The following is a 22,550-nucleotide window of genomic DNA, read 5'->3' as shown; positions in this document are numbered from 1 at the left end:
CCTACAGAGCCTTGTCTCCACTACGATTTTACAGCAGGATTGATAATGGTACTTACTGGTAAGTTTAGCTATCCCATGATAAAGATGCACCATTTTCCCCTCTTCCCCACAGTACAGAAAAAGGCATCGATCTCTAACTTTTTTTAATAGCCTGAGAAAACCAGACGAGCAGAGAGAATAGAAATCCAGCCTTTAGAGTACCAGTCTTGTGTATCCTTTGACAGAGCAGTGTCTCCCTAATTTATAGCTGTGCACACTTCTACAGGGTGTATTTGAGAAATAAAAAGCAGCTAGATAACTTACATCCTGCCTCTCATTGCTTTGGCTTTTTGTTCCTCTTCAAGGTTTCTTGGGGGAGTTGAAGGCGTCATCCCTTCATTTAAACACCCAGTGCCATCTTTTAAGCTTCCTCGATAAGTTCCTCCTTCTAGGGTCTAAAAAACCAAAGGATTACAGAACAAACATTATCCTTCTGTTGCAATAGTCGCCTCAGCAATTGTGAGTAGGAGAAACTAAAAACAGATTAATGTTCAGTTATGTCCCCCACTGTCCCGCCTCAGAGATTTAGTTGAAACCAGTTTGGTTATATTTCAAGTGGATATAGAAAAAACAACCTGAAACCTACAGTCTGATTCACTGCAGCACAGCAGAAAGCATACACTATTAAGCACAGGATGAAAATGTTGGTTATGCTAAAAAACAAACATCTCAAAATTATTCAGAGCAATCTGCAAAGAGAAAAATCCCATTGCCCTCCAAAATCTGATAGAATTAGGCTACAAGCATATATAACGTTGTTCTATGGAAGATTAAATGAAGATACCTTCCAGAAAAGGAACATACAAAAACCGAAACATTGGTCAGAAACCCATTAAATATTACTGAGTTCAATAAGTGGGGGAGGAGGGGGAGGGAGAATAGATATCCTGCTATGAAAACCTCTAACAGAGTTAATATACACACTTTTTACATTTGTCAGTCTCACTGTAATTTAAACCTTTTTGGTAGCTGTGAAATTTCTAGAAGTTCCCCTTCTTTTCTAGTGTCCTGCTTCTCCAGTCACAACAAGCCTATTTCATTCTGAAATATCTGTTTCCTTCAAATGCTCAACTTAGCCCTCATCCAAGAGCATACAACCCTGAGGACAACACTTTCCCCAACCAGATACCATCTCTGTGTGCTGACATCTCAGACTGATAAAGCACCGAAACCAAATTACTATTTCTACTGTGGAATCACTTTACCAGATAAAGCTGGTTCCACAGATTCGTAGGAATTCCAGCACTGCTTGTTTTCGTATTCTCCTCACCCTTAAAATGAGTGCAAGAAAATGAACTTTCAGATTCAACATAGGTCTGCCTCAACTCTGACTTTTTCATTGAGCAAAACTTGTTTAAGCTGTAGCACTTGCCCAAGTTTACAGGCCCAGGGATGTTTTACCCTATAGAGGATTGTTTCAAGCAACAATTAAAGGAAGCCAAAATCATCTCTTCCACACTATAAGCAACTGCCCAGTAAAAAGAAGATTGAAAATTGCAAATGCATTACAGTAAATTCTAGAATAGACTAAAACCGGAGGATTTGTGGTGCTTCCACCATAGTAGAGATGAGAACAAAACTGATGAGAATTTTTTTTTTAAATAGCAGAAGAGGAAGTGACAGTTTTGATGAACCTTATTGAAATTAAAGCACCATCTATTACACATTAAGAAGTTAAACAATTTCGCTATTTAGTAGGAATGCAGATTCATTAAAATTTTCAGAGAGACTTAGGTCAAGAAATAACTGACAGCTGCTTCATAGCTAAACTCCCATGGTAAAAAAAATTACCATATGATGAATAAGGCCTTGCCTTTAATATAATCCAAATGTTTATGTCTGTCCTGATGAATGGCTCTTAGACACTAACATATGAAATTCATGGGTATCATACAGTTCAAAGGCTATACAATGCTTTGAAAATCTAACGGACTTTGTTGCAACATCTGCACAGAAGCTTGCAACTGCATTTAATTTTAGTTGTGGAGTAACAATTGTTAGAACTTCTACACTGAACTGGAGAGCCTAAAAGGTTAATAAAAATTCAGCAGGTGCAAAGGAGCAAGGAAATAAGGCAGACAGTTGAACTCATGCTACAGAGACAAGTTATGCCTATTCTGTACATAATTTCCAGGACACTACACTTACCAGCTTACTTTTGACCAACTTTTCTATTGCACTGACAAGATCCGCAGCAGTTGGGACATCAGAGGAGCTCTGACGAGCAGCTAGCAAAGAGGAGGACTGCAAGACATCAGTTTGCAAAGGAAAAGCAGGTTAGCAGGATGAGAAGGGGTTAGGAAAGTGACCAAACCAGCAATCAGCGAGGTAATGTTTGGGACTCAAGCAGGAAGAACATGAGCGTGTGAGGATCACATGCATGGTGTCAGATAGCTGACTGTCACCAGACTAGCAAAGCACAGAATTAGCACTGGAATTCTGGGTGGCATTTCTGTGCAGCGTTCAAAACTTAGTTGCTAAAGGAACACTGTGCGGGGCTGGCCTGACCAGCTTGCCTGAGCCTCCCCACGGGACTGGCCCAAGTCATTTGCCCAGCGCCTCCCCGTGTGAAACTGGGGCTGGCGTTGCTGCTTGCTCAAGCCCTGCCTCCCCCTCTGCATGAGGCTGGCATAACCCTCTTTTTTTGCGGGTGGGGTGGGGGGGGGGGAGAACAAAAAAGGGAATTTTTCCCATTTGCTCATGCCAACTTGATCAGGGACAAATGCCCACTTTCATCGTAATAATAAATAGGGACAGCCAGGACAGGGCTTTTAAAAAAAAAAAAAAAAAAAAAAGGACAGTTCCAGCCAAAATAGGACATATGGTCACCCTATAATTTAGGAAAGCAAGTTTCCTTACCCATGTTGCAAGTCACAGGTAGATTATAATGAATAAATACTTTAAAATTCAGTTTTTTTCCTTTCAAGGAACTCAATGGCTTTATAGACACTACAAAACTGACCTTGCTTACACAAAGGTAGACAATACCATTACCTTCATTTTACAAGTGGGAAAGTGAAGGCACACAGGGTTTAAAAAAACATTTTCAAGTAGTAAATGAGAGCTATGTAGAGCTAGAGTACTCCTTGGGAAAACATAAATAAGTCAGGCATCAGGTGTCTGGTGTTGGACATCCAAAAACTGAGGCAAAGTCAACAATGTGGGCAAGGAATTGAGTCAGTTTCACTTGCTGGTTCTCATACATTGGCACCATTCTGCAAAGTTTGGGTTGCAGAGGTTTTTTTTTTTTTTTAAATTTTAAAACTATGGCCACGCCTATACTAGGGGTTCGGCAGGCCCAGCTATCAGCGATGTGAACAAATGCAATCCCTGACCAACATAGCTAGGCCAGCAAACTGAGACAATGTGTAACCCCACCCCACCCCCAATTTCTGCTAGGTGGCCTGCCCCCCCAGGCCTCCCCATCCCCCGGCATTGCCACATGTCCCAGTTAGAAAACCTCTGTTCTAGACCAGAGGAAACACATGGGGCAATCATGTGCCCCCCCAAACCTTTAAATTGTGCCCCCACACACACTCTCAATGGTTATGCATCGCATCCACCAGAAAAAGCCCCCAGTATAGGTTTAGTTATACTGGCAAAGCTGAACCAACATAGCTTGTTCTGCTCAGGTGTGTGTGTGTGTGAGGGAGGGTGGAGGTGGGAAGGGGAGGGTAATGTTTGCCAGCATAAGCCAGGTCCACACTAGGAGTGCTTTGCCAGTACAGCATACTGATGTAGGAATACCTGTAAGGTGATACTACTCGGGACCAGGCCTATGAAAGGAAAAGTGCTTCAAACACACCCCTATGTTCAAAGAAACATCTCTACAGGTATTAGCTTTCTATTGCGTGTTACAAAACCCTAATATTTTTTAACTTGGGTGCCCAAAGTTCAGCACCTAAATCCATATTTAGCATCTACACTAAAAAAAAAAAAAAAAAGGGCTCTAGTTGTAAATGATGAGCACCCACAATGGAGCACAATCAATAAGCGCTATGAACCTCCAGCACCCCGAAGACAAACTCCCCTAGGTGAGAAGAGTGAGGCTGATAGAAGAGAGCTATACTCGCTCGTCTGCAGTACAGGATAAATGTATTTTCAGACAAGTGCTGACTGCAACTCTGTGCCCCTTGATAATAGGTTCTGTGCATGCTTTAATGGCAGCCAGCTATAAAGATTCAGCTGCCTTTACAGTCTATCCCATCAGAATTATTAACGGCTTATTTATCTCCTCAGTCACTTAGTGAAGTGGGGGTGGGGGAGAGAAGAAAGAAGGGTACTGCTTCAATGAAGTCACTATTCAAGCTCTAGTAAGTGCACACTGGAGATTAAGAAGTGTTGGAGAATGAGACCCAGGAGAAGTGACATTGAAGATTAGGCATTTGGCCATCTCATTAGACAAACTATTGTGGGAGTCAGAAAACTGAGAGGGGAGGGCTTGCTTCTGTTGAATGATACGGCAGCAGGGAAAGGGGGAAGAGGAGACTCATCCTACCCACTTTTCTTGAGGCAGTACAGAAAATGTGAACATATTGCCATTCTCTTTTGTAATTTTGCTTTCACCCAAGTGACGCATCTAACAGCTCTAATTAAAACACAAAGTTACAGATTATCAGGTTGTTAGTTTACTATTCAACAGAGGAATTACATTCTGGTTTTGAAGCTAATAATCTTTAAATTTTTATTCAAGATTACATGCAGATGTTGAAGCAGGAGAGGCATCTCTAGCAAAAAATGACTGACAAGCAGGGCTCTGAAGAGAGGAAAAACAGCTGGATGTTTAAGCCACCATTTTCAAATGTAGGTGCATAAGTAAGTGGGTCTGATTTTCAGAAGTGCTCAACGCCTGTAGCTCCCACTTATTTCAAGTAGCGTTGAGCCTGCTCAACGCTAGCGAAAAGTCAGCAATGTAGGTACCTCAGTGATTAGATGCTTAATACTGAGCACTTCTGTTTTTTGCATTTATATTATTTTACATCTTCAGACCACTGTAGAGACAGTAAGCCAAAGCTGAGGGAGGGGGAAAGATGTAGCACGGGGGGCGGGTAGGGGGGGGATGATTTGTGCCAATACTGGAACTTTTAAATGGTTTCACAAGAAAAAAAAAAGTCTCGATATAGAATTAAAAAATTAAAATGCACAAGTCTTCCAGCTTCAAATGAAGGTAAACTAGATTCTCTTTGACAATGGGTGTTTACAGGGACAAATGAAAGTAGTGTTAGAATTTCCCCATATGCAAGCTGTGTTCCTCATTATGGTAGTCAAGGGCCTCACAATCAGCACGTGCAGAAACACAATATTCCAGTTAGATAGGGAACAGAATGGAGCTCATCACTGACTTTCTCCAGCCAAACTGTCATAAATATAAAGGGAAGGGTAAACCCCTGTAAAATCCCTCCTGGCCAGAGGAAATCTCCTCTCACCTGTAAAGGGTTAAGAAGCTAAAGGTAACCTCGCTGGCACCTGACCAAAATGACCAATGAGGAGACAAGATAATTTCAAAAGCTGGGAGGAGGGAGAGAAACAAAGGGTATGTGTGTCTGTCTATATTTTGTCTTTGCCGGGGATAGACCAGGAATGAAGCCTTAGAACTTTTAGTAAGTAATCTAGCTAGGTACGTGTTAGATTATGATTTCTTTAAATGGCTGAGAAAAGAATTGTGCTGAATAGAATAACTATTTCTGTCTGTGTATCTTTTTTGTAACTTAAGGTTTTGCCTAGAGGGGTTCTCTATGTTTTGAATCTAATTACCCTGTAAAGTATTTACCATCCTGATTTTACAGGGGGGATTTTTTTTTATTTCTATTTACTTCTATTTCTATTAAAAGTCTTCTTGTAAGAAAACTGAATGCTTTTTCATTGTTCTCAGATCCAAGGGTTTGGGTCTGTGGTCACCTATGCAAATTGGTGAGGCTTTTTATCCAACATTTCCCTGGAAAGGGGGGGTGCAAGTGTTGGGAGGATTGTTCATTGTTCTTAAGATCCAAGGGTCTGGGTCTGTAGTCACCTAGGCAAATTGGTGAGGCTTTTTACCAAACCTTGTCCAGGAAGTGGGGTGCAAGGTTTTGGGAAGTATTTTGGGGGGAAAGACGTGTCCAAACAGCTCTTCCCCAGTAACCAGTATTTGTTTGGTGGTGGTAGCGGCCAATCCAAGGACAAAGGGTGGAATATTTTGTACCTTGGGGAAGTTTTGACCTAAGCTGGTAAAGATAAGCTTAGGAGGTTTTTTTCATGCAGGTCCCCACATCTGTACCCTAGAGTTCAGAGTGGGGGAGGAACCTTGACATGGTGGCAGCGCGGTGGGATTAACCTGAAATCATTTTGAGATCCAGTTGAGATTTTGTTGAACTAGAAATACAGATTTTTAAAAAGGAAGTCCAGAAGCAGCTGAAACTGAAAGCAGCTTGTTTTTTTCTCTGCTTTGTGGCCAAGCAGAGACAAAAGGGGATTATCTTTGTGAATTGCAGGTTTTCTTTGCCTGGAGGCAGGGTACTTAACTCCTGCAGGGAAATTCACAGTCTTCCAACCCAGAGTTTTTTTTTCCCCTAAAAGTAAGTAGAAGGGGGGGTGTTCTACCCATTTGCCTGGAGACAAAAGTGGCAAGGGTTTTTTTTTTTGGATTTTGATTTTTTACAAGGAGCACAAGTTTAAAAAGGAAACTTGGTTTTTCTTTGGGCTGGGTAAACAGGTTTCAAAGTAGCTGGAAGTTTTTGCTTTGATTTGGGCCCAGAGCAGAGACAAGGGAATTGTTTTTTTTTTTTTTTTTTTTTTGTAGGCTGACAATCACTATCAGAGAATAGGTATTCTATTCCAGCACAGCAAAATTTTACAGCCAAGTTTTTTTTTGTTTATTTCTAAACCTCGGGTGTAAAGTTAGTTAAAAACAGAGAGGTTAGAATGACAATATCTGCGGCTCGACTACGGCTGGAATTAGCCAGATTTCAGGCTGAGGAAAGACAAAGGGAACATGAAAGACAGATAGAACTCATGCGGCTGAAGAAGGAGGAGAAGGAACAAGAAAGGGAGGCAGCGAAAGAGGCAGCGAAAGAGGCAGAACAACACCAAGCGGCTGCTCACAGGAGAGCTATGGAAGCAAGGGACAAAGAGCTGGAGGAGAAGGAAAAAGAGAGGAAGTATGTGGAGGAGATAGAGAAGATAAAGGCTCAGGAGAATATCCCAACAAACCCTAGCTATCCTTCTCCAAGTACCACTTCCCATCCCAGAAAGTTCCCCACCTACAAAGCAGGCGATGATACTGAGGCCTTCCTAGAAAACTTCGAAAGGGCCTGCCTTGGGTACAACATCTCTACTGACCAATACATGGTAGAGCTGAGGCCGCAGCTCAGTGGACCCTTAGCTGAGGTGGCAGCTGAAATGCCTAAAGAACACATGAACAAGTATGAACTGTTTAAATCCAAGGCGAGAGTCAGAATGGGGATAACACCCGAGCAGTCTCGTCGGAGGTTCAGAGCCCTAAGGTGGAAACCAGATGTGTCATTTACCCGACATGCCTACCACATTGTGAAGCATTGGGAGGCCTGGATATCCGGAGCAAGTGTTGAATCTCCAGTAAATTTGCCCTTCCTAATGCAAATGGAACAATTCTTAGAGGGTGTTCCTGAGGAAATAGAAAGATACATCCTAGATGGGAAGCCCAAAACTGTAATCGAGGCAGGAGAGATTGGAGCCAGATGGGTGGAGGTGGCAGAGAAGAAAAAAACTGGTCGCAGTTGGAGCGGAGACCAGAAGGGACCACCCCAGACCACACCCTATTACCGGGGGCCGCCCAAAGCCCCACCTACCTCCCAAAGAACCCTCCAGACCCCTTATCGTCCCTCCACCCCGTTCTCCAGCAACCCTCCTCGCCCCAGTGACCAGTCAGCTGGACGATGTTTTAAATGTAACGAGCTGGGGCATGTAAAGGCCAACTGCCCCAAGAACCCCAACAGATTACAGTTCATTGCACCGGAATCGCACCAGAGGTCCACAGGCCCAGATACCTCCCAGATACCCTTGGAGCGGAGGGAAACTGTGAGTGTGGGCGGGAAGAAGGTCACCGCGTGGAGGGACACCGGAGCACAAGTGTCAGCTATCCATGCTTCCTTAGTGGACCCCAATTTAATCAACCCAGAGATCCAAGTGACGATTCAACCCTTCAAGTCCAACTCTTTCGATTTGCCTACAGCCAAGTTGCCTGTCCAGTACAAGGGCTGGTCCGGAACGTGGACTTTTGCAGTCTATGATGATTATCCCATCCCCATGCTGTTGGGGGAAGACTTGGCCAATCATGTGAAGCAGGCCAAGAGGGTGGGAACGGTCACCCGCAGCCAGGCTAAACAAGCCGTGAGGCCTAGCTCTGTTCCGGAAACTTCTATCAGGACCCGGTCAGAGGTGATGGACCCGGACCCCAGACCAATGTCTGCAACAGCAGTAGTGGATCCAGTCCCAGAGACCCAGACGGAACCAGTCCCAGAACCGGAACCAGCCGAACAACCAACACCAGACCCATTGCCAGCACTGAATCCAGTACTTGCAACCTCAACACCAGAGGGCCCCACCGACCCTGAACCGACAGCAGCCGATAACCCGACACAAGAGGCTCAGCCGGAGCCTGAATCCCAACATAGTTCACCAGCGGAGAGCGGTTCACAGTCAACAGAAACAGCCCCATCCCCTATATCGCTTCCAGAGGGACCAAGCCTAGGTCCACAATCCAATAAGGAACTGATGTCTCCAGCATCAAGGGAACAGTTCCAGACCGAACAGGAAGCAGATGAAAGCCTCCAGAGAGCTTGGACGGCGGCACGGAGCCACCCACCGCCTCTCAGCTCTTCTAATCGATCCAGGTTTGTTGTAGAAAGAGGACTTTTATACAAGGAAACTCTTTCTGGTGGACACCAGGAAGACTGGCATCCTCAGAGACAGTTGGTAGTTCCAACTAAATACCGGGCCAAGCTCTTGAGCTTAGCCCATGATCACCCTAGTGGCCATGCTGGGGTGAACAGGACCAAAGACCGTTTGGGGGGGTCATTCCACTGGGAGGGAATGGGCAAGGATGTTTCTACCTATGTCCAGTCTTGTGAGGTGTGCCAAAGAGTGGGAAAGCCCCAAGACCAGGTCAAAGCCCCTCTCCAGCCACTCCCCATCATTGAAGTTCCATTTCAGCGAGTAGCTGTGGATATTCTGGGTCCTTTTCCGAAAAAGACACCCAGAGGAAAGCAGTACATACTGACTTTCATGGATTTTGCCACCCGATGGCCGGAAGCAGTAGCTCTAAGCAACACCAGGGCTAAAAGTGTGTGCCAGGCACTAGCAGACATTTTTGCCAGGGTAGGTTGGCCCTCCGACATCCTCACAGATGCAGGGACTAATTTCCTGGCAGGAACTATGAAAAACCTTTGGGAAGCTCATGGGGTAAATCACTTGGTTGCCACTCCTTACCACCATCAAACAAATGGCATGGTGGAGAAGTTTAATGGAACTTTGGGGGCCATGATACGTGAATTCGTAAATGAGCACTCCAATGATTGGGACCTAGTGTTGCAGCAGTTGCTCTTTGCCTACAGAGCTGTACCACACCCCAGTTTAGGGTTTTCCCCATTTGAACTTGTATATGGCCGTGAGGTTAAGGGGCCATTGCAGTTGGTGAAGCAGCAATGGGAGGGATTTACACCTTCTCCAGGAACTAACATTCTGGACTTTGTAACCAACCTACAAAACACCCTCCGAACCTCTTTAGCCCTTGCTAAAGAAAACTTACAGGATGCTCAAAAAGAGCAAAAAGCCTGGTATGATAAACATGCCAGAGAGCGTTCCTTCAAAGTAGGGGACCAGGTCATGGTCTTAAAGGCGCTCCAGGCCCATAAAATGGAAGCATCGTGGGAAGGGCCATTCACGGTCCAGGAGCGCCTGGGAGCTGTTAATTATCTCATAGCATTCCCCACCTCCAACCGAAAGCCTAAGGTGTACCATATTAATTCTCTAAAGCCCTTTTATTCCAGAGAATTAAAGGTTTGTCAGTTTACAGCCCAGGGAGGAGACGACGCTGAGTGGCCTGAAGGTGTCTACTACGAAGGGAAATGTGCTGGTGGTGTGGAAGAGGTGAACCTCTCCATGACCCTTGGGCGTATGCAGCGACAGCAGATCCAGGAGCTGTGCACTAGCTACGCGCCAACGTTCTCAGCCACCCCAGGACTGACTGAACGGGCATACCACTCCATTGACACAGGTAATGCTCGCCCAATTAGAGTCCAACCTTACCGGGTGTCTCCTCAAGCTAAAACTGCTATAGAACGGGAGATCCGGGATATGTTACAGATGGGTGTAATCCGCCCCTCTGAAAGTGCATGGGCATCTCCAGTGGTTCTAGTTCCCAAACCAGATGGGGAAATACGTTTTTGCGTGGACTACCGTAAGCTAAATGCTGTAACTCGCCCAGACAACTATCCAATGCCACGCACAGATGAACTATTAGAGAAACTGGGACGGGCCCAGTTCATCTCTACCTTGGACTTAACCAAGGGGTACTGGCAGGTACCGCTAGATGAATCTGCCAAGGAAAGGTCAGCCTTCACCACACATCTCGGGCTGTATGAATTTAATGTACTCCCTTTCGGGCTGCGAAATGCACCCGCCACCTTCCAAAGACTTGTAGATGGTCTCCTAGCAGGATTAGGAGAATATGCAGTCGCCTACCTTGACGATGTGGCCATATTTTCGGATTCCTGGGCAGACCACCTGGAACATCTACAAAAAGTCCTTGAGCGCATAAGGGAGGCAGGACTAACTGTTAAGGCTAAGAAGTGTCAAATAGGCCTAAACAGAGTGACTTACCTTGGACACCAGGTGGGTCAAGGAACTATCAGCCCCCTACAGGCCAAAGTGGATGCTATCCAAAAGTGGCCTGTCCCAAAGTCAAAGAAACAGGTTCAATCCTTCTTAGGCTTGGCCGGTTATTACAGACGATTTGTACCGCACTACAGCCAAATCGCCGCCCCACTGACAGACCTAACCAAAAAGAAACAGCCAAATGCGGTTCAGTGGACCGAAAAGTGTCAGAAGGCCTTTAACAAGCTTAAAGCGACACTCATGTCTGACCCTGTACTAAGGGCCCCAGACTTTGACAAACCGTTCCTAGTAACCACAGATGCGTCCGAGCGTGGTGTGGGAGCAGTTTTAATGCAGAAAGGACCTGATCAAGAATTCCACCCTGTAGTGTTTCTCAGCAAAAAACTGTCTGAGAGGGAAAGCCACTGGTCAGTCACTGAAAAAGAATGTTACGCCATTGTCTACGCTCTGGAAAAGCTACGCCCATATGTTTGGGGACGGCGTTTCCACCTGCAAACCGACCATGCTGCACTGAAGTGGCTTCACACGGTCAAAGAAAATAGCAAAAAAACTTCTTCGGTGGAGTTTAGCTCTCCAAGATTTTGATTTCGACATCCAACACATCTCAGGAGCTTCTAACAAAGTGGCTGATGCACTCTCCCGTGAAAGTTTCCCAGAATCAACTGGTTAAAATCGTCCTTGAGATGTAGAAAATATTGTTAGTCTTTATGTACTTGGTAGTATATTTAGAGATGCATGTGTCTTATTAACTCTGTTTTTCCTAGAGCTCCAGGAAGAAATCCCAGCCAGTGTTTCACCCTAGCTGAGATTTGGGGGGCGTGTCATAAATATAAAGGGAAGGGTAAACCCCTGTAAAATCCCTCCTGGCCAGAGGAAATCTCCTCTCACCTGTAAAGGGTTAAGAAGCTAAAGGTAACCTCGCTGGCACCTGACCAAAATGACCAATGAGGAGACAAGATAATTTCAAAAGCTGGGAGGAGGGAGAGAAACAAAGGGTATGTGTGTCTGTCTATATTTTGTCTTTGCCGGGGATAGACCAGGAATGAAGCCTTAGAACTTTTAGTAAGTAATCTAGCTAGGTACGTGTTAGATTATGATTTCTTTAAATGGCTGAGAAAAGAATTGTGCTGAATAGAATAACTATTTCTGTCTGTGTATCTTTTTTGTAACTTAAGGTTTTGCCTAGAGGGGTTCTCTATGTTTTGAATCTAATTACCCTGTAAAGTATTTACCATCCTGATTTTACAGGGGGGATTTTTTTTTATTTCTATTTACTTCTATTTCTATTAAAAGTCTTCTTGTAAGAAAACTGAATGCTTTTTCATTGTTCTCAGATCCAAGGGTTTGGGTCTGTGGTCACCTATGCAAATTGGTGAGGCTTTTTATCCAACATTTCCCTGGAAAGGGGGGGTGCAAGTGTTGGGAGGATTGTTCATTGTTCTTAAGATCCAAGGGTCTGGGTCTGTAGTCACCTAGGCAAATTGGTGAGGCTTTTTACCAAACCTTGTCCAGGAAGTGGGGTGCAAGGTTTTGGGAAGTATTTTGGGGGGAAAGACGTGTCCAAACAGCTCTTCCCCAGTAACCAGTATTTGTTTGGTGGTGGTAGCGGCCAATCCAAGGACAAAGGGTGGAATATTTTGTACCTTGGGGAAGTTTTGACCTAAGCTGGTAAAGATAAGCTTAGGAGGTTTTTTTCATGCAGGTCCCCACATCTGTACCCTAGAGTTCAGAGTGGGGGAGGAACCTTGACACAAACCAAAAAAGTTTAAAAACAAACAAAAAAAAAACAAAAAACAGTTCCTTTTAAAAAGAAGAATTTTTCCTTGCCAAAACCAAAAGGCAAAGAAATTGTTTCATTGATTAAAGTGTTTTAATGTCATTTCAAAATGGAGTGTTAATTTGAAAATACTTGGTTTCAAGAACATCAATACGTTTTGTTTTGATGTGTCTGAAGTTTTTCCCCTGCACCCCGCTCAATTTTTTGGCTGAAACTATTCCTTGAATTTACAACTAGTTGTGATGCCCTGAAAAGTGTGGCGTTTGGCAAGTTTGCTATTTGTTAAGAAAAAGTGTGGCCAGCTCTAATAGGGAAGTACTATTATTCTGGTTTTACAGATAGACAACTGAGGCACAGCGACTAAGCAATTTGCTCAAGAAATCTGTGGAGGAGCAAGGAATTGAATCCAGGCTGCCCAAGTTCCACATCAGTGTTCTATACCAGACCATCCTTCCTCTCATAAAAGACAGGACCTCAATGCAGAGCAGAGCAAAGTTGTCTTTGTCAGGCAAGTCAGAGGCACAGTTTCCAGCGAGTGGAGAAGGCCCATACCAGGGCTGTTTACACAAGGGTGAATGTTTGAAGGGGAGTGCGTGGACCTGCATTTGAAAACACCTAATTCTGGATCCATGCTCAAAAGTTAGAATACAAGCCAAGTCTGCCAGTTATTCTCCTTTGGGATAGGGGAAGTAATCAGGATGCCAAAAGGCTCTGTAAAGTTTATCTATATGGAGAAGATAACAGATTAGTTCATCAGCATCAAGTGTTAGAGGTTCACGCATGCACCATAGACCCTAAAATCTCCCAGCATGTTAAACATCAGAAGTTGTGACCAGAGGCATGAGACAGATTAAAAACAAAATCTAAATTCTGCAGGCAACCAGCCAGGAGCAGACTAACACCATACTGGCATGGATCCAAAGCTTTGCTCCCCGCCACCCCTTACCCCTCCAAACAGCCAGCAGTACATGCAATAACATAAGGTCAAGAGTCCATGACTCCCAGCTGCTGCCTGCCCATCTTGCTGCCTCCACCCAATGTTGTAACAGAAGCTGACAGATGAGAGGAGTGCCCCTGAATCCACCCTGTATCACTCTGATCCATGGGTCCATGCACTGGCTAGCTGGCAGAGACTTGCTGCTCACTGCCCTTTCTGAAGCTCCTAACCAGCGATAATCCTCCCCAGAACCAGCGGGTTTTGGGGATGACTTCCTAATCTCTCCTATTTTTGCCTCTTTGCACACATTAACTAACTGGATCTTGAGCGGTGGGAAGTATAGTGTTGAAACAGATGCCACGAGGAAAGAAAGGAAGCTGCTTACAGGAGAACAGATTTGTATGAGTTGACAGAACAAGGAAAAAAATAAAATATGTAGACAAGACAGACAACCAAGGCAATTAAGTGAAAACAAAGCAGATCCATGGATCAAATTCACAGGTTAAAGTCTCCCCTCACTCCAAAGCAAACTGAAATAATCCAAGGATTCATTTTATACACCACTATGTCATTCACCACAACCGAATGCCTCCAGCAGCCTCTCCATCACATGCAGCTAAATGGCACTAACAGTAAGTAAAACACCCAAAAGGGCCATAGAGCTCACTTTCCAAAACACAGGCACCTTAATATCCATATTGGGTGATTAAATGGACATTCAGGCACCTAAACAGTAATCTGGGTGCCTGAGTCTCCAAATGGCTAGTCTAAGATGCCCAAGTTTGAAATCTGGGCCTGTAGTAGCAGAAATACAGATAGCACAATAGAAGAGAAAAACCTATTGACAAGTAGCCTATCAGCATGATGCACAAGCATGGGAAAGAACTGAAGATTCCTATAGGACCTAAATTGTTGCTCCAGTGCATAACAAGAGAAGTTGGCTTTGGTTTTCTTTTTTTGGTCAGGCGAGTGAATACCCCCAGTTGTCTCTGAAAAGACCCAGCAAATAACACTTTGAATTTATATAGCACTTTTCAAAGTTCCAAAGCAGTTTAGAATGGTGCATAAGGACCTTTCTCCCCATTTCACAGATAGGAAAGCTGGGGCACAGAGAAGTGAAGTGACTTAACTGAGGTCACACAGGAAGACACTGGCAGGACTTGGATTAGTGCCCAGGTCTCCTGACCCCCAGTCAGTTTCCTTTCTGGATCTCCTGCATTTGATGATACTACATCTGCCCTATTCACTGGGGCCAAAACAAACAGTCACCAACCAGCACCCCCCCCCCACCCACCCCCAGTGTGGAATTTAAGTTATAGAAAATTTTAACACAAAACAAAGAAGCAGCGTCCTTATGCACCAAAGCAAAGACTACACAGCTGGATTGCTCAGCAGGCACCATTTTCTTAAAAGCTATTCAGTGAAGGGTTCTGAACAGTAACACCACAAGAAAATTGTCCACTGTAACCTGACTGACCTATGTATACTGGAAGAATTATTCACTATTAACAATATAGTCAAATGAATAAAGCAGAGTCATTTGGGGAACCACAACTAGCCAACAAACTGGTTAGCAGCAAAGCCCTACCATTTCATCCTGCGTAGGGTCATTGTCAAAAATCTTCATAGGAGGAGGAAGCGGTGTGTGGGATTCTTCATCTGGCTCATCTTCTCCCCAACCCTTCTTACTCTTCTGAAAGCAAGATCATCGTTAGACACAAAAGGGCTGGTTATACGAACACACCACTTCAAAGCCTAGCTAGCTACCTTCATGCTTATTTCTAATACAATAGCTGTATCACAGATACGGGGCAGGGAGGATTATGGATAAGTCTGGCTGCCATGACAAAGGGAAGTCATAGTAAATATTTTTTTCACTATTGAGAGATCAGCCAGGGACAATATACTCTTCCAAAGCAAGTTGCTGAAAGCCATTAAATAATAGTTAATGGGACACCTAAGATTTTTTTTATTTACCTCTATTGCCTTACAGAGGCCACATCTAATTTACATTAATAAAAGGTAATGTAAAGCTTTGAATTTCTTATCTCCCCATGCATTCAAATAGTGCGACCATTTTCTGTTCAACTTTCAAGCTAGAGCTGTGACAGGATGGATCACGAAGTAACATTCTAATCAGCGTGACACAGGGAGACAGTGGCCATTATTGCTGCAGATAAATATATTTAACAGCAAAAAAAGTTGGTATGACTTAGAAAAAATGTCAGTTTAAAACAAATATAGGTATCAGCATAAATTGTTAATCATTGCTGAAGAATGCTTACTGTGCATCTTAATGTGGAACGTCTTGTTTAGTAATTACATTGAAACAAACACCAAACATCCTGGTGTACAATAATTTTGAAAGTCTTAGCCTGAATTAATGTTAGATATTCAACATGGCAGGATCATATCTGTGGTATAAATATAATCAATTTTATTTTAGTTATTCTGAAAAGATATTACAGGAAAACTACTGTGATTATGAAAGATGTAAGCACAAAAGGAGGTTCTCCACCACTCCACTCAGCCCCCGCACCTAATTTAGCACACTTTCAAGTGAAAGTAAATGAGAACAAGGCACCATTATTCCAGAACAGTGAGTGTACACAGTTAGTCAGGAACAGCTGTTCCTGACTATGTATAGATACATCCTTATTCTGGATTGGCAGACAGACATCACTGAATGCTCTGCCCAAGATGCAGTCTCATCTACATTACTGTTAATACATACCTCATCTGCACTGTCCCCTTGAGGAGTGGTCTCATCACCAGGCTTTGGTGAACCCAGGTCAAAGCTCTTCCTGCCATCTCGCACTTTCTTCTGTTTTTTGAGGTTACTCTCAGCCTTCCCACTGTTCAGCCGACGCACAGGACTTGTCAGCCATTTTTTCAGTGTGTTTGTTGAACGCTTTGGGCCAGGAGAGCTCTGGATTGAGTTAAGGGATGACTGAGGCTGCAAGTTGGCCACCGATTCTGACTTCCCTCCATTTTCACCGGAGGAGACTGAATATGCATCTGAAGGAAACAAAACAGATGACTGATGACACTGCCTGCTGGCTTTCTGGGACTACCCTCAATTAGGATGTACCATGTTACTGTGCATGGGGATTTGTGCAGAGCAGAACAATAAAGATGTTTTGAAAAATAAATTTGTCAAGTGTTGAACAAGTCAGTCTGTTTTCTTTAGAAATTAATTCTATAGCACACCTATATTTACTGCACACCTGATTGAAAAAAATGGTTAAGATTCCTCTAAATCCTATATACTTCTCATTTCCCTCCATATTACCTGTACTTGTGAAACATCAGACAAAAAATGCAACTAGATTTTCTCAGTTCCTACCCCAGACTCCACTGTGAAGTGAGAGCAAGGCACAAAATAGCTACAGCAACAGCTACTACCATAAAGCTTTTCCAGCCATCAGCACCTAGTCAGTCTGTTCCATTTTGTTTCAACTGGAAACTTAAGCGATCATAAGTACATACTGTGTGTCTTCTGTTAGCTATACAATGATGGGTTTTTAGGCTGTGTCCCTGAGCTTGTGCTAGCTTCTTGCAAGAAGTGGGAAAGTAAAGTATAGCTTAGAGAACTGCTTCAGAAGTCATTCCTGACAGGCTCCTTTTTTTGCAGATTCCCTCCTCCTGCTCAGTAAACAATGTCCTTGGTTTGAGTGAAGCCCTTGCACCTTTGATCTGGATCAGTAGTGGCCGGCTCTAGATTTAAAAGTGAATCATGCTGAGCAAAACTGACATCTTTAGATCTGGCAAAAAGGTGAACGTCACTCCATTTATTTCAAAGCATTGAAACTTATTTTAGAAAAACAGGCTTAGGAATTTTGTACAGATTCCACTTGGGTAGCTGGATTTTGTTTTCAGGACAGCAGAGGTTATATTACTGTATCTTTTAAAGATTAGCAAGGAGCTAGGCCATAGGGCAGCCGGGGAAAGTAGTGGGCAGAAGCTCTACAGCCAAAGGGAGACTACAGTGTTCCTTCAGCGTACAGAAGAAAGTGACACTTTGCCATTGCCTGATTAAATCAGCCAGACATTACTGAAGTTGAATTGAAAGTGTTGTTCAGTGTACCAGGTCTGCTTCCCCCAGTGCAGACGGAAGAGCACCCAGCATATGGGGATCCTAGGGTGGCATAAAGTCATTGCAGAAGCTCTTATTACCTTGTCTTTCCTACCCCACAAACAGCGCAGAGTAAACAGCCAGGGAATAGAGAATGCGGGTGGGCTGGGTTTAGTGTGCGGGTGGGCTATAATATACAGGAGGTCAGACTAGATGATCTGGTGCGCCTCTCTAGCCTTAAAACCGACTCTCTCCTTCTCTATACCCCTGAAATTCCAAGCTGCCTGGAGGCCGTTGATATCTGACAAAATAGCAAAGTCCTAGCTTGTACCAGGTGATTGATACATACAGTGATCAGACAGCAAGTGTGAAAAATTGGGGGGGGGAGGAGAAGAGAGGAAAAAATAGCCTATATATAAAGAACCCAAAAATCGGGACTGCCCCTATAAAATTGGGACATCTGGTCACCCTACTGGTGCAGGCACTTGCTGGCTCTAGGATTGGTTGGAGCTCAACACTGACATAATGGCTCTGTGGATCAATAATAGGATAATGGACCCTTTACCTCCAAGGCTGCAAGTTCAAATCCACCCCAGGTCAATAAGGACTAAAAGTTCACATCTTGACTATTCAGCAGATGGTGTGAAAGGAGGTATGACTGGTACTCAGTAAATGGTTTTGCACATCACTAAAACCACCACCACATTTGGCATCCTCTCTGGCAGGCACAGCAGCAAGACTGAATTACACACATCCAGAGAATTGTGAAAATTGCCCTTTCTTCTCAAACTGATTCTACAAGAGAGGCTGATTAGGTTATGGGGAACCTACTCCAATGGGAGACCATTGCACAGCACAGGTTGCTGTCAGAATGCTTTCCCTTTAATCTCATGTGTTTTACAATACTGGAGACTTAAAATCCCACTTGCCCTACAGGAGTTTCCTGCTTATAGGGCAAATTCCATAGCATAACACTGATTTCCCACAAAACAAGACATTTTTCCCTTCAGGACAAGTTCACCTTACTTGTTTCATTTGTTTTTTTGTTTTCCTAATGTCAGAGTCTTGTTCTGACAAATTGGGATTATACCGCAATGAATTCAAATGGGTAGTGATCACTAGATTTATTTACCTTTCCATCAGTGCCTCAGTAAAAAGATTCAAGATGGCTGATCTGCTGGAGTTTGTTTTGGATCATAACGTTACTTTGAATGTAAGTTAGGGGCTTCTTTTCATGTTTGGCTGTGCATGCTAACATCTGCTGTTAGAATCCCCTCCCAAAGAGCATAGTACCCTTCGGCCTTGAATACCTTGCAAATGGGGCTAGCCCCGACAGGATTTGTGCGCAGTACACATTTAAATTGAGAAACAAAAGAATCCACTCTCCATGGCCACCAAAGTGACACCTTCCATGAGCCCATGAAGGAGTTTTGTACAGGACAGTAACTTTAAAAGTTATTTTAACTGCTAGAGTAGCTAGTCTGTGCAAAGACAGCTTCCTGGAAACAGATGGCTGTTCTGTTTCAAAGTGGAATATTTCAGTAGTAGAAACTTTGCTGAGTGAAGAGATGTGGAAAGTTTGCATTCCACAGCTAACATGCAGGGAGTTTAAACTGGAGAGGGAAGGGAACTTATGTCCTGCATGTTGCTCAAAAGTGCAAAGTTACTATTCTAAAACCTTGAATTTTGCTGACACAACAGGGTATGCTGATAAAGTTTGGCTTTCAAAGGAACACGTGAGTTCTGTGAATGGAAAGTGTCTGAAGCCTATCAGACAGCAGATAAGCTAGCCTCTGAAAACAGCTCTGTAAGCCTCCCTTGTACCTAGTTAACATTAGTTGATTAACACAAAATAGGCTGAAAATAAAATCAATAGTAACTGACTGAAGCCATGCATTTTCATAGATAAGGCTGGTTCTTTGACCTTAAAAGGAAAGGAGTCAAACTTGGTGGGCCCAAAAAAACCCAAACCCCCCCCCCCACAACTTTCTCCCCCCCGCCTTTGGAACAAGACATTCCAAAAGGGCCGTCTATCATCTGGCCATTTTCAAACTAGTTCTTCCTTTCCCCACTCCAGCAGAGAAGTGATAATCTGGGTATTCTTAATGTTTGAGGAGCCAAACTTTAGCTTCTCTTAGCCTATTGCAAACTAAGTAATCCCCTCCATTGTTCATAAATTAACTCTAAACATGCAGTAAAATGCTTTGTTTAGTGACCTAAAATTGTAAAATAGTAACCCTCTCCCTCCAGAGCAGCTCTCTGCTGGCAAAAATATTACTACTTTATAAACTTGGACCAAGTTGGTTAAACCAGGAAAGATAGCAGAACTAGAATTAATTTGCAAACTGGATACAATTAACTTAGGCTTGAATAAAGACCGGGAGTGGATGGGTCATTACACAAAGTAAAATTATTTCCCTCACCCCCACCCCCCCCACTGTTCCTCAGACGTTCTTGTCAACTGCTGGAAATGGCCCACCTTGATTATCACTACAAAAGGTTCCCCTCCCCCTGCTCTCCTGCTTAATAGCTCACCTTAAGCGAAAAGAAAAAGGAGTACTTATGGCACCTTAGAGACTAACAACTTTATTTGAGCATAAGCTTTCATGAGCTACAGCTCGCTTCATTGGATGCATTCAGTGGAAAATACAATGGGGTATGAGTTTTTTCATGAAGTTGATAGATTTCCACGCCATACGGCTAAATTCAGTGCCTTGCATAATGACAGGTTTCAGAGTAGCAGCCGCCACTGTATTTTCCACTGAATGCATCTGATGAAGTGAGCTGTAGCTCACGAAAGCTTATGCTCAAATAAATTTGTTAGTCTCTAAGGTGCCACAAGTACTCCTGTTCTTTTAGGCTAATTTGGAGTATCTTTACTTAGGCAAATATCCCACAGTGGTCAAGGAAGACTCTGCCCTAGTGATGACTAAAGAATGGGACACAATTTATAGGGGTATTTAGAGGTATGTGTATTAATTAAAAAATGTATGTTTTTTATAGTTACCCAATTTACCCTGGGACAGTACAAAAAATGGATACTTCCATATGGGTCAGATACACCAGATTAACTATACATCATAAAATCATGGCTATATAAGGGCCACTGTTGCTTCCTGAGCATCTGTTCGCAGCCAAGTACCATTCTGTAGTGGCCTGCCTCAGTTTCCCTCCTCCCCCTATGCTGTAACAATGAAGTCACTTAAACAGCCTAGTCAAGAAGCCAAACACACTACTTTATGGCAGTATATCTCCCTACAGTAAAGCCTTCTGAAAGGAGCACTGGTACAATTGTTTAAAAGGCTCTTTCCTCAGAGCCCAGATAAAAAGCAATAATCCCAAAATTAAACAAAAACCACCACACTCCTCTTTAGGTTCCAGTCACAGCTCCTTCTACTTTAATGGCGACTTAATTCTGTTATTGAGTGTCCATGGAGACTGAAGTGCTCTCCTACTGGTTTTTGAATGTTACAATTCTTGATGTCTGATTTGTGTCCAGCAACTACACACCACACAACAGAAACACGAACCCAGGAACCAACCCCTGCAACAAACTCCGTTGCCAACTCTGCATATCTATTCAAGGAACATCATCATAGGACCCAACCACATCAGCCACACCATTAAGGGCGGTGTGGCTGATGTGGTTGGGTCCTATGATGATGTTCCTTGAATAGATATGCAGAGTTGGCAACGGAGTTTGTTGCAGGGGTTGGTTCCTGGGTTAGTGTTTCTGTTGTGTGGTGTGTAGTTGCTGGACACAAATCAGACATCAAGAATTGTAACATTCAAAAACCAGTAGGAGAGCACTTCAGTCTCCATGGACATTCAACAGAATTAAAAGTCACCATTCTTCAACAAAAAAACCCTTCAATGAGAAACTGCAGAAGTGGAATTAGTTTGCAAACTGGACACCATCAAATTAGGCCTGAATAAAGACTGGGAGTGGCTGGGTCAGTACAAAAAATAATTTTTCCCTCTGTTGATATTCACAGCTTCTTGTCAACTGTTAGGAATGGGCCACCCTAATTGAATTGACTTCGTTAGCACTGACCTCCTCCCTCCCCCCACTCGGTAAGGCAACTCCCATTTTCCACTCCATGCATCTGATGAAGTGGGTTATATCCCACAAAAGCTTATGCCCAAATAAATTTGTTAGTCTCTAAGGTGCCACAAGGACTCCTCGTTGTTTTTACTGATACAGACTAACATGGCTACCTGTCTGAAACTTGCTCTCTGTGTGTGTGTTCATTCTAGTGGTAAGGTTGCCACACCTCCAGGATTGTCCTGGAGTCTCCAGGAATTAAAGATTAATCTGTCATTAAAGATTGCTATGTGACTAAACCTCCAGAAATATGCCAAACCAAAAATTGACAACCCTATAGATGGTCTGAAAAGGGACTTTGGGTGCCTTGCTGTTTAGATGCTCAGTTTACTGAATCTTTTTACAGGGGCTTGATGTTCAGAAAGTCATGGGAAAAAAAATCTGCTCTCTGAAAATTAGGCCCTCTGAAAGTGTGCCAAATTGAGCATCCAAGTCACTAGTCACTCTCGATAAAGTCTCCAGAAACTCCAAAAGTTCAGACCAGGTCAGATCTCTGATGGGGGAAAATTAAGTCAATTATTTTTTAGACTTATCAGTGGATTTTTTCAGTCTGAGGTCTTCAAATAGACTGAAATTCAGACAGCAAGAGGTATCAAGTGCAACAGTGAGGATTTGCTATGACTCTCTCCTAGTCACAAAACTACGGGTGTGAATGTGCACTGGAAACAATTTCATTAAGATGATCCAGGTGAAGTGTGGAAATTATACAGTCACATTTCCTGTTACCCGTAAAGACTGATTAACTTTTGCCCTCACTTCAAGGACA

At 43.5% G+C, this 22,550-nt stretch overlaps 1 protein-coding gene across 10 annotated transcripts in view; it reads right to left on the bottom strand.

The window, feature by feature from the left end:
- Positions 1-22,550, bottom strand: part of KALRN (kalirin RhoGEF kinase) — a 746,508-nt gene that overhangs the window by 79,407 nt on the left and 644,551 nt on the right. For 4 of the 10 annotated variants that reach the window (XM_043525781.1, XM_043525784.1, XM_043525783.1 and 1 more), the window contains 4 exons: positions 16,339-16,622; positions 15,193-15,297; positions 2,188-2,283; positions 304-434 (listed from right to left, as the gene is read on the bottom strand). In XM_043525781.1, the coding sequence (XP_043381716.1) occupies positions 304-434; positions 2,188-2,283; positions 15,193-15,297; positions 16,339-16,622 (616 nt within the window). The remainder of the gene's footprint in view (positions 1-303; positions 435-2,187; positions 2,284-15,192; positions 15,298-16,338; positions 16,623-22,550) is intronic. The other 6 variants (XM_043525782.1, XM_027819434.3, XM_043525785.1 and 3 more) reach the window with 3 other exon arrangements.

The sequence above is a fragment of the Chelonia mydas genome, chromosome 11 (assembly GCF_015237465.2).
Source record: "Chelonia mydas isolate rCheMyd1 chromosome 11, rCheMyd1.pri.v2, whole genome shotgun sequence".
In the NCBI taxonomy this organism is placed as follows: domain Eukaryota; kingdom Metazoa; phylum Chordata; order Testudines; family Cheloniidae; genus Chelonia; species Chelonia mydas.
Note: the sequence above shows the minus strand (reverse complement) of the source record. Positions and strands in the feature narration are given on the sequence as shown.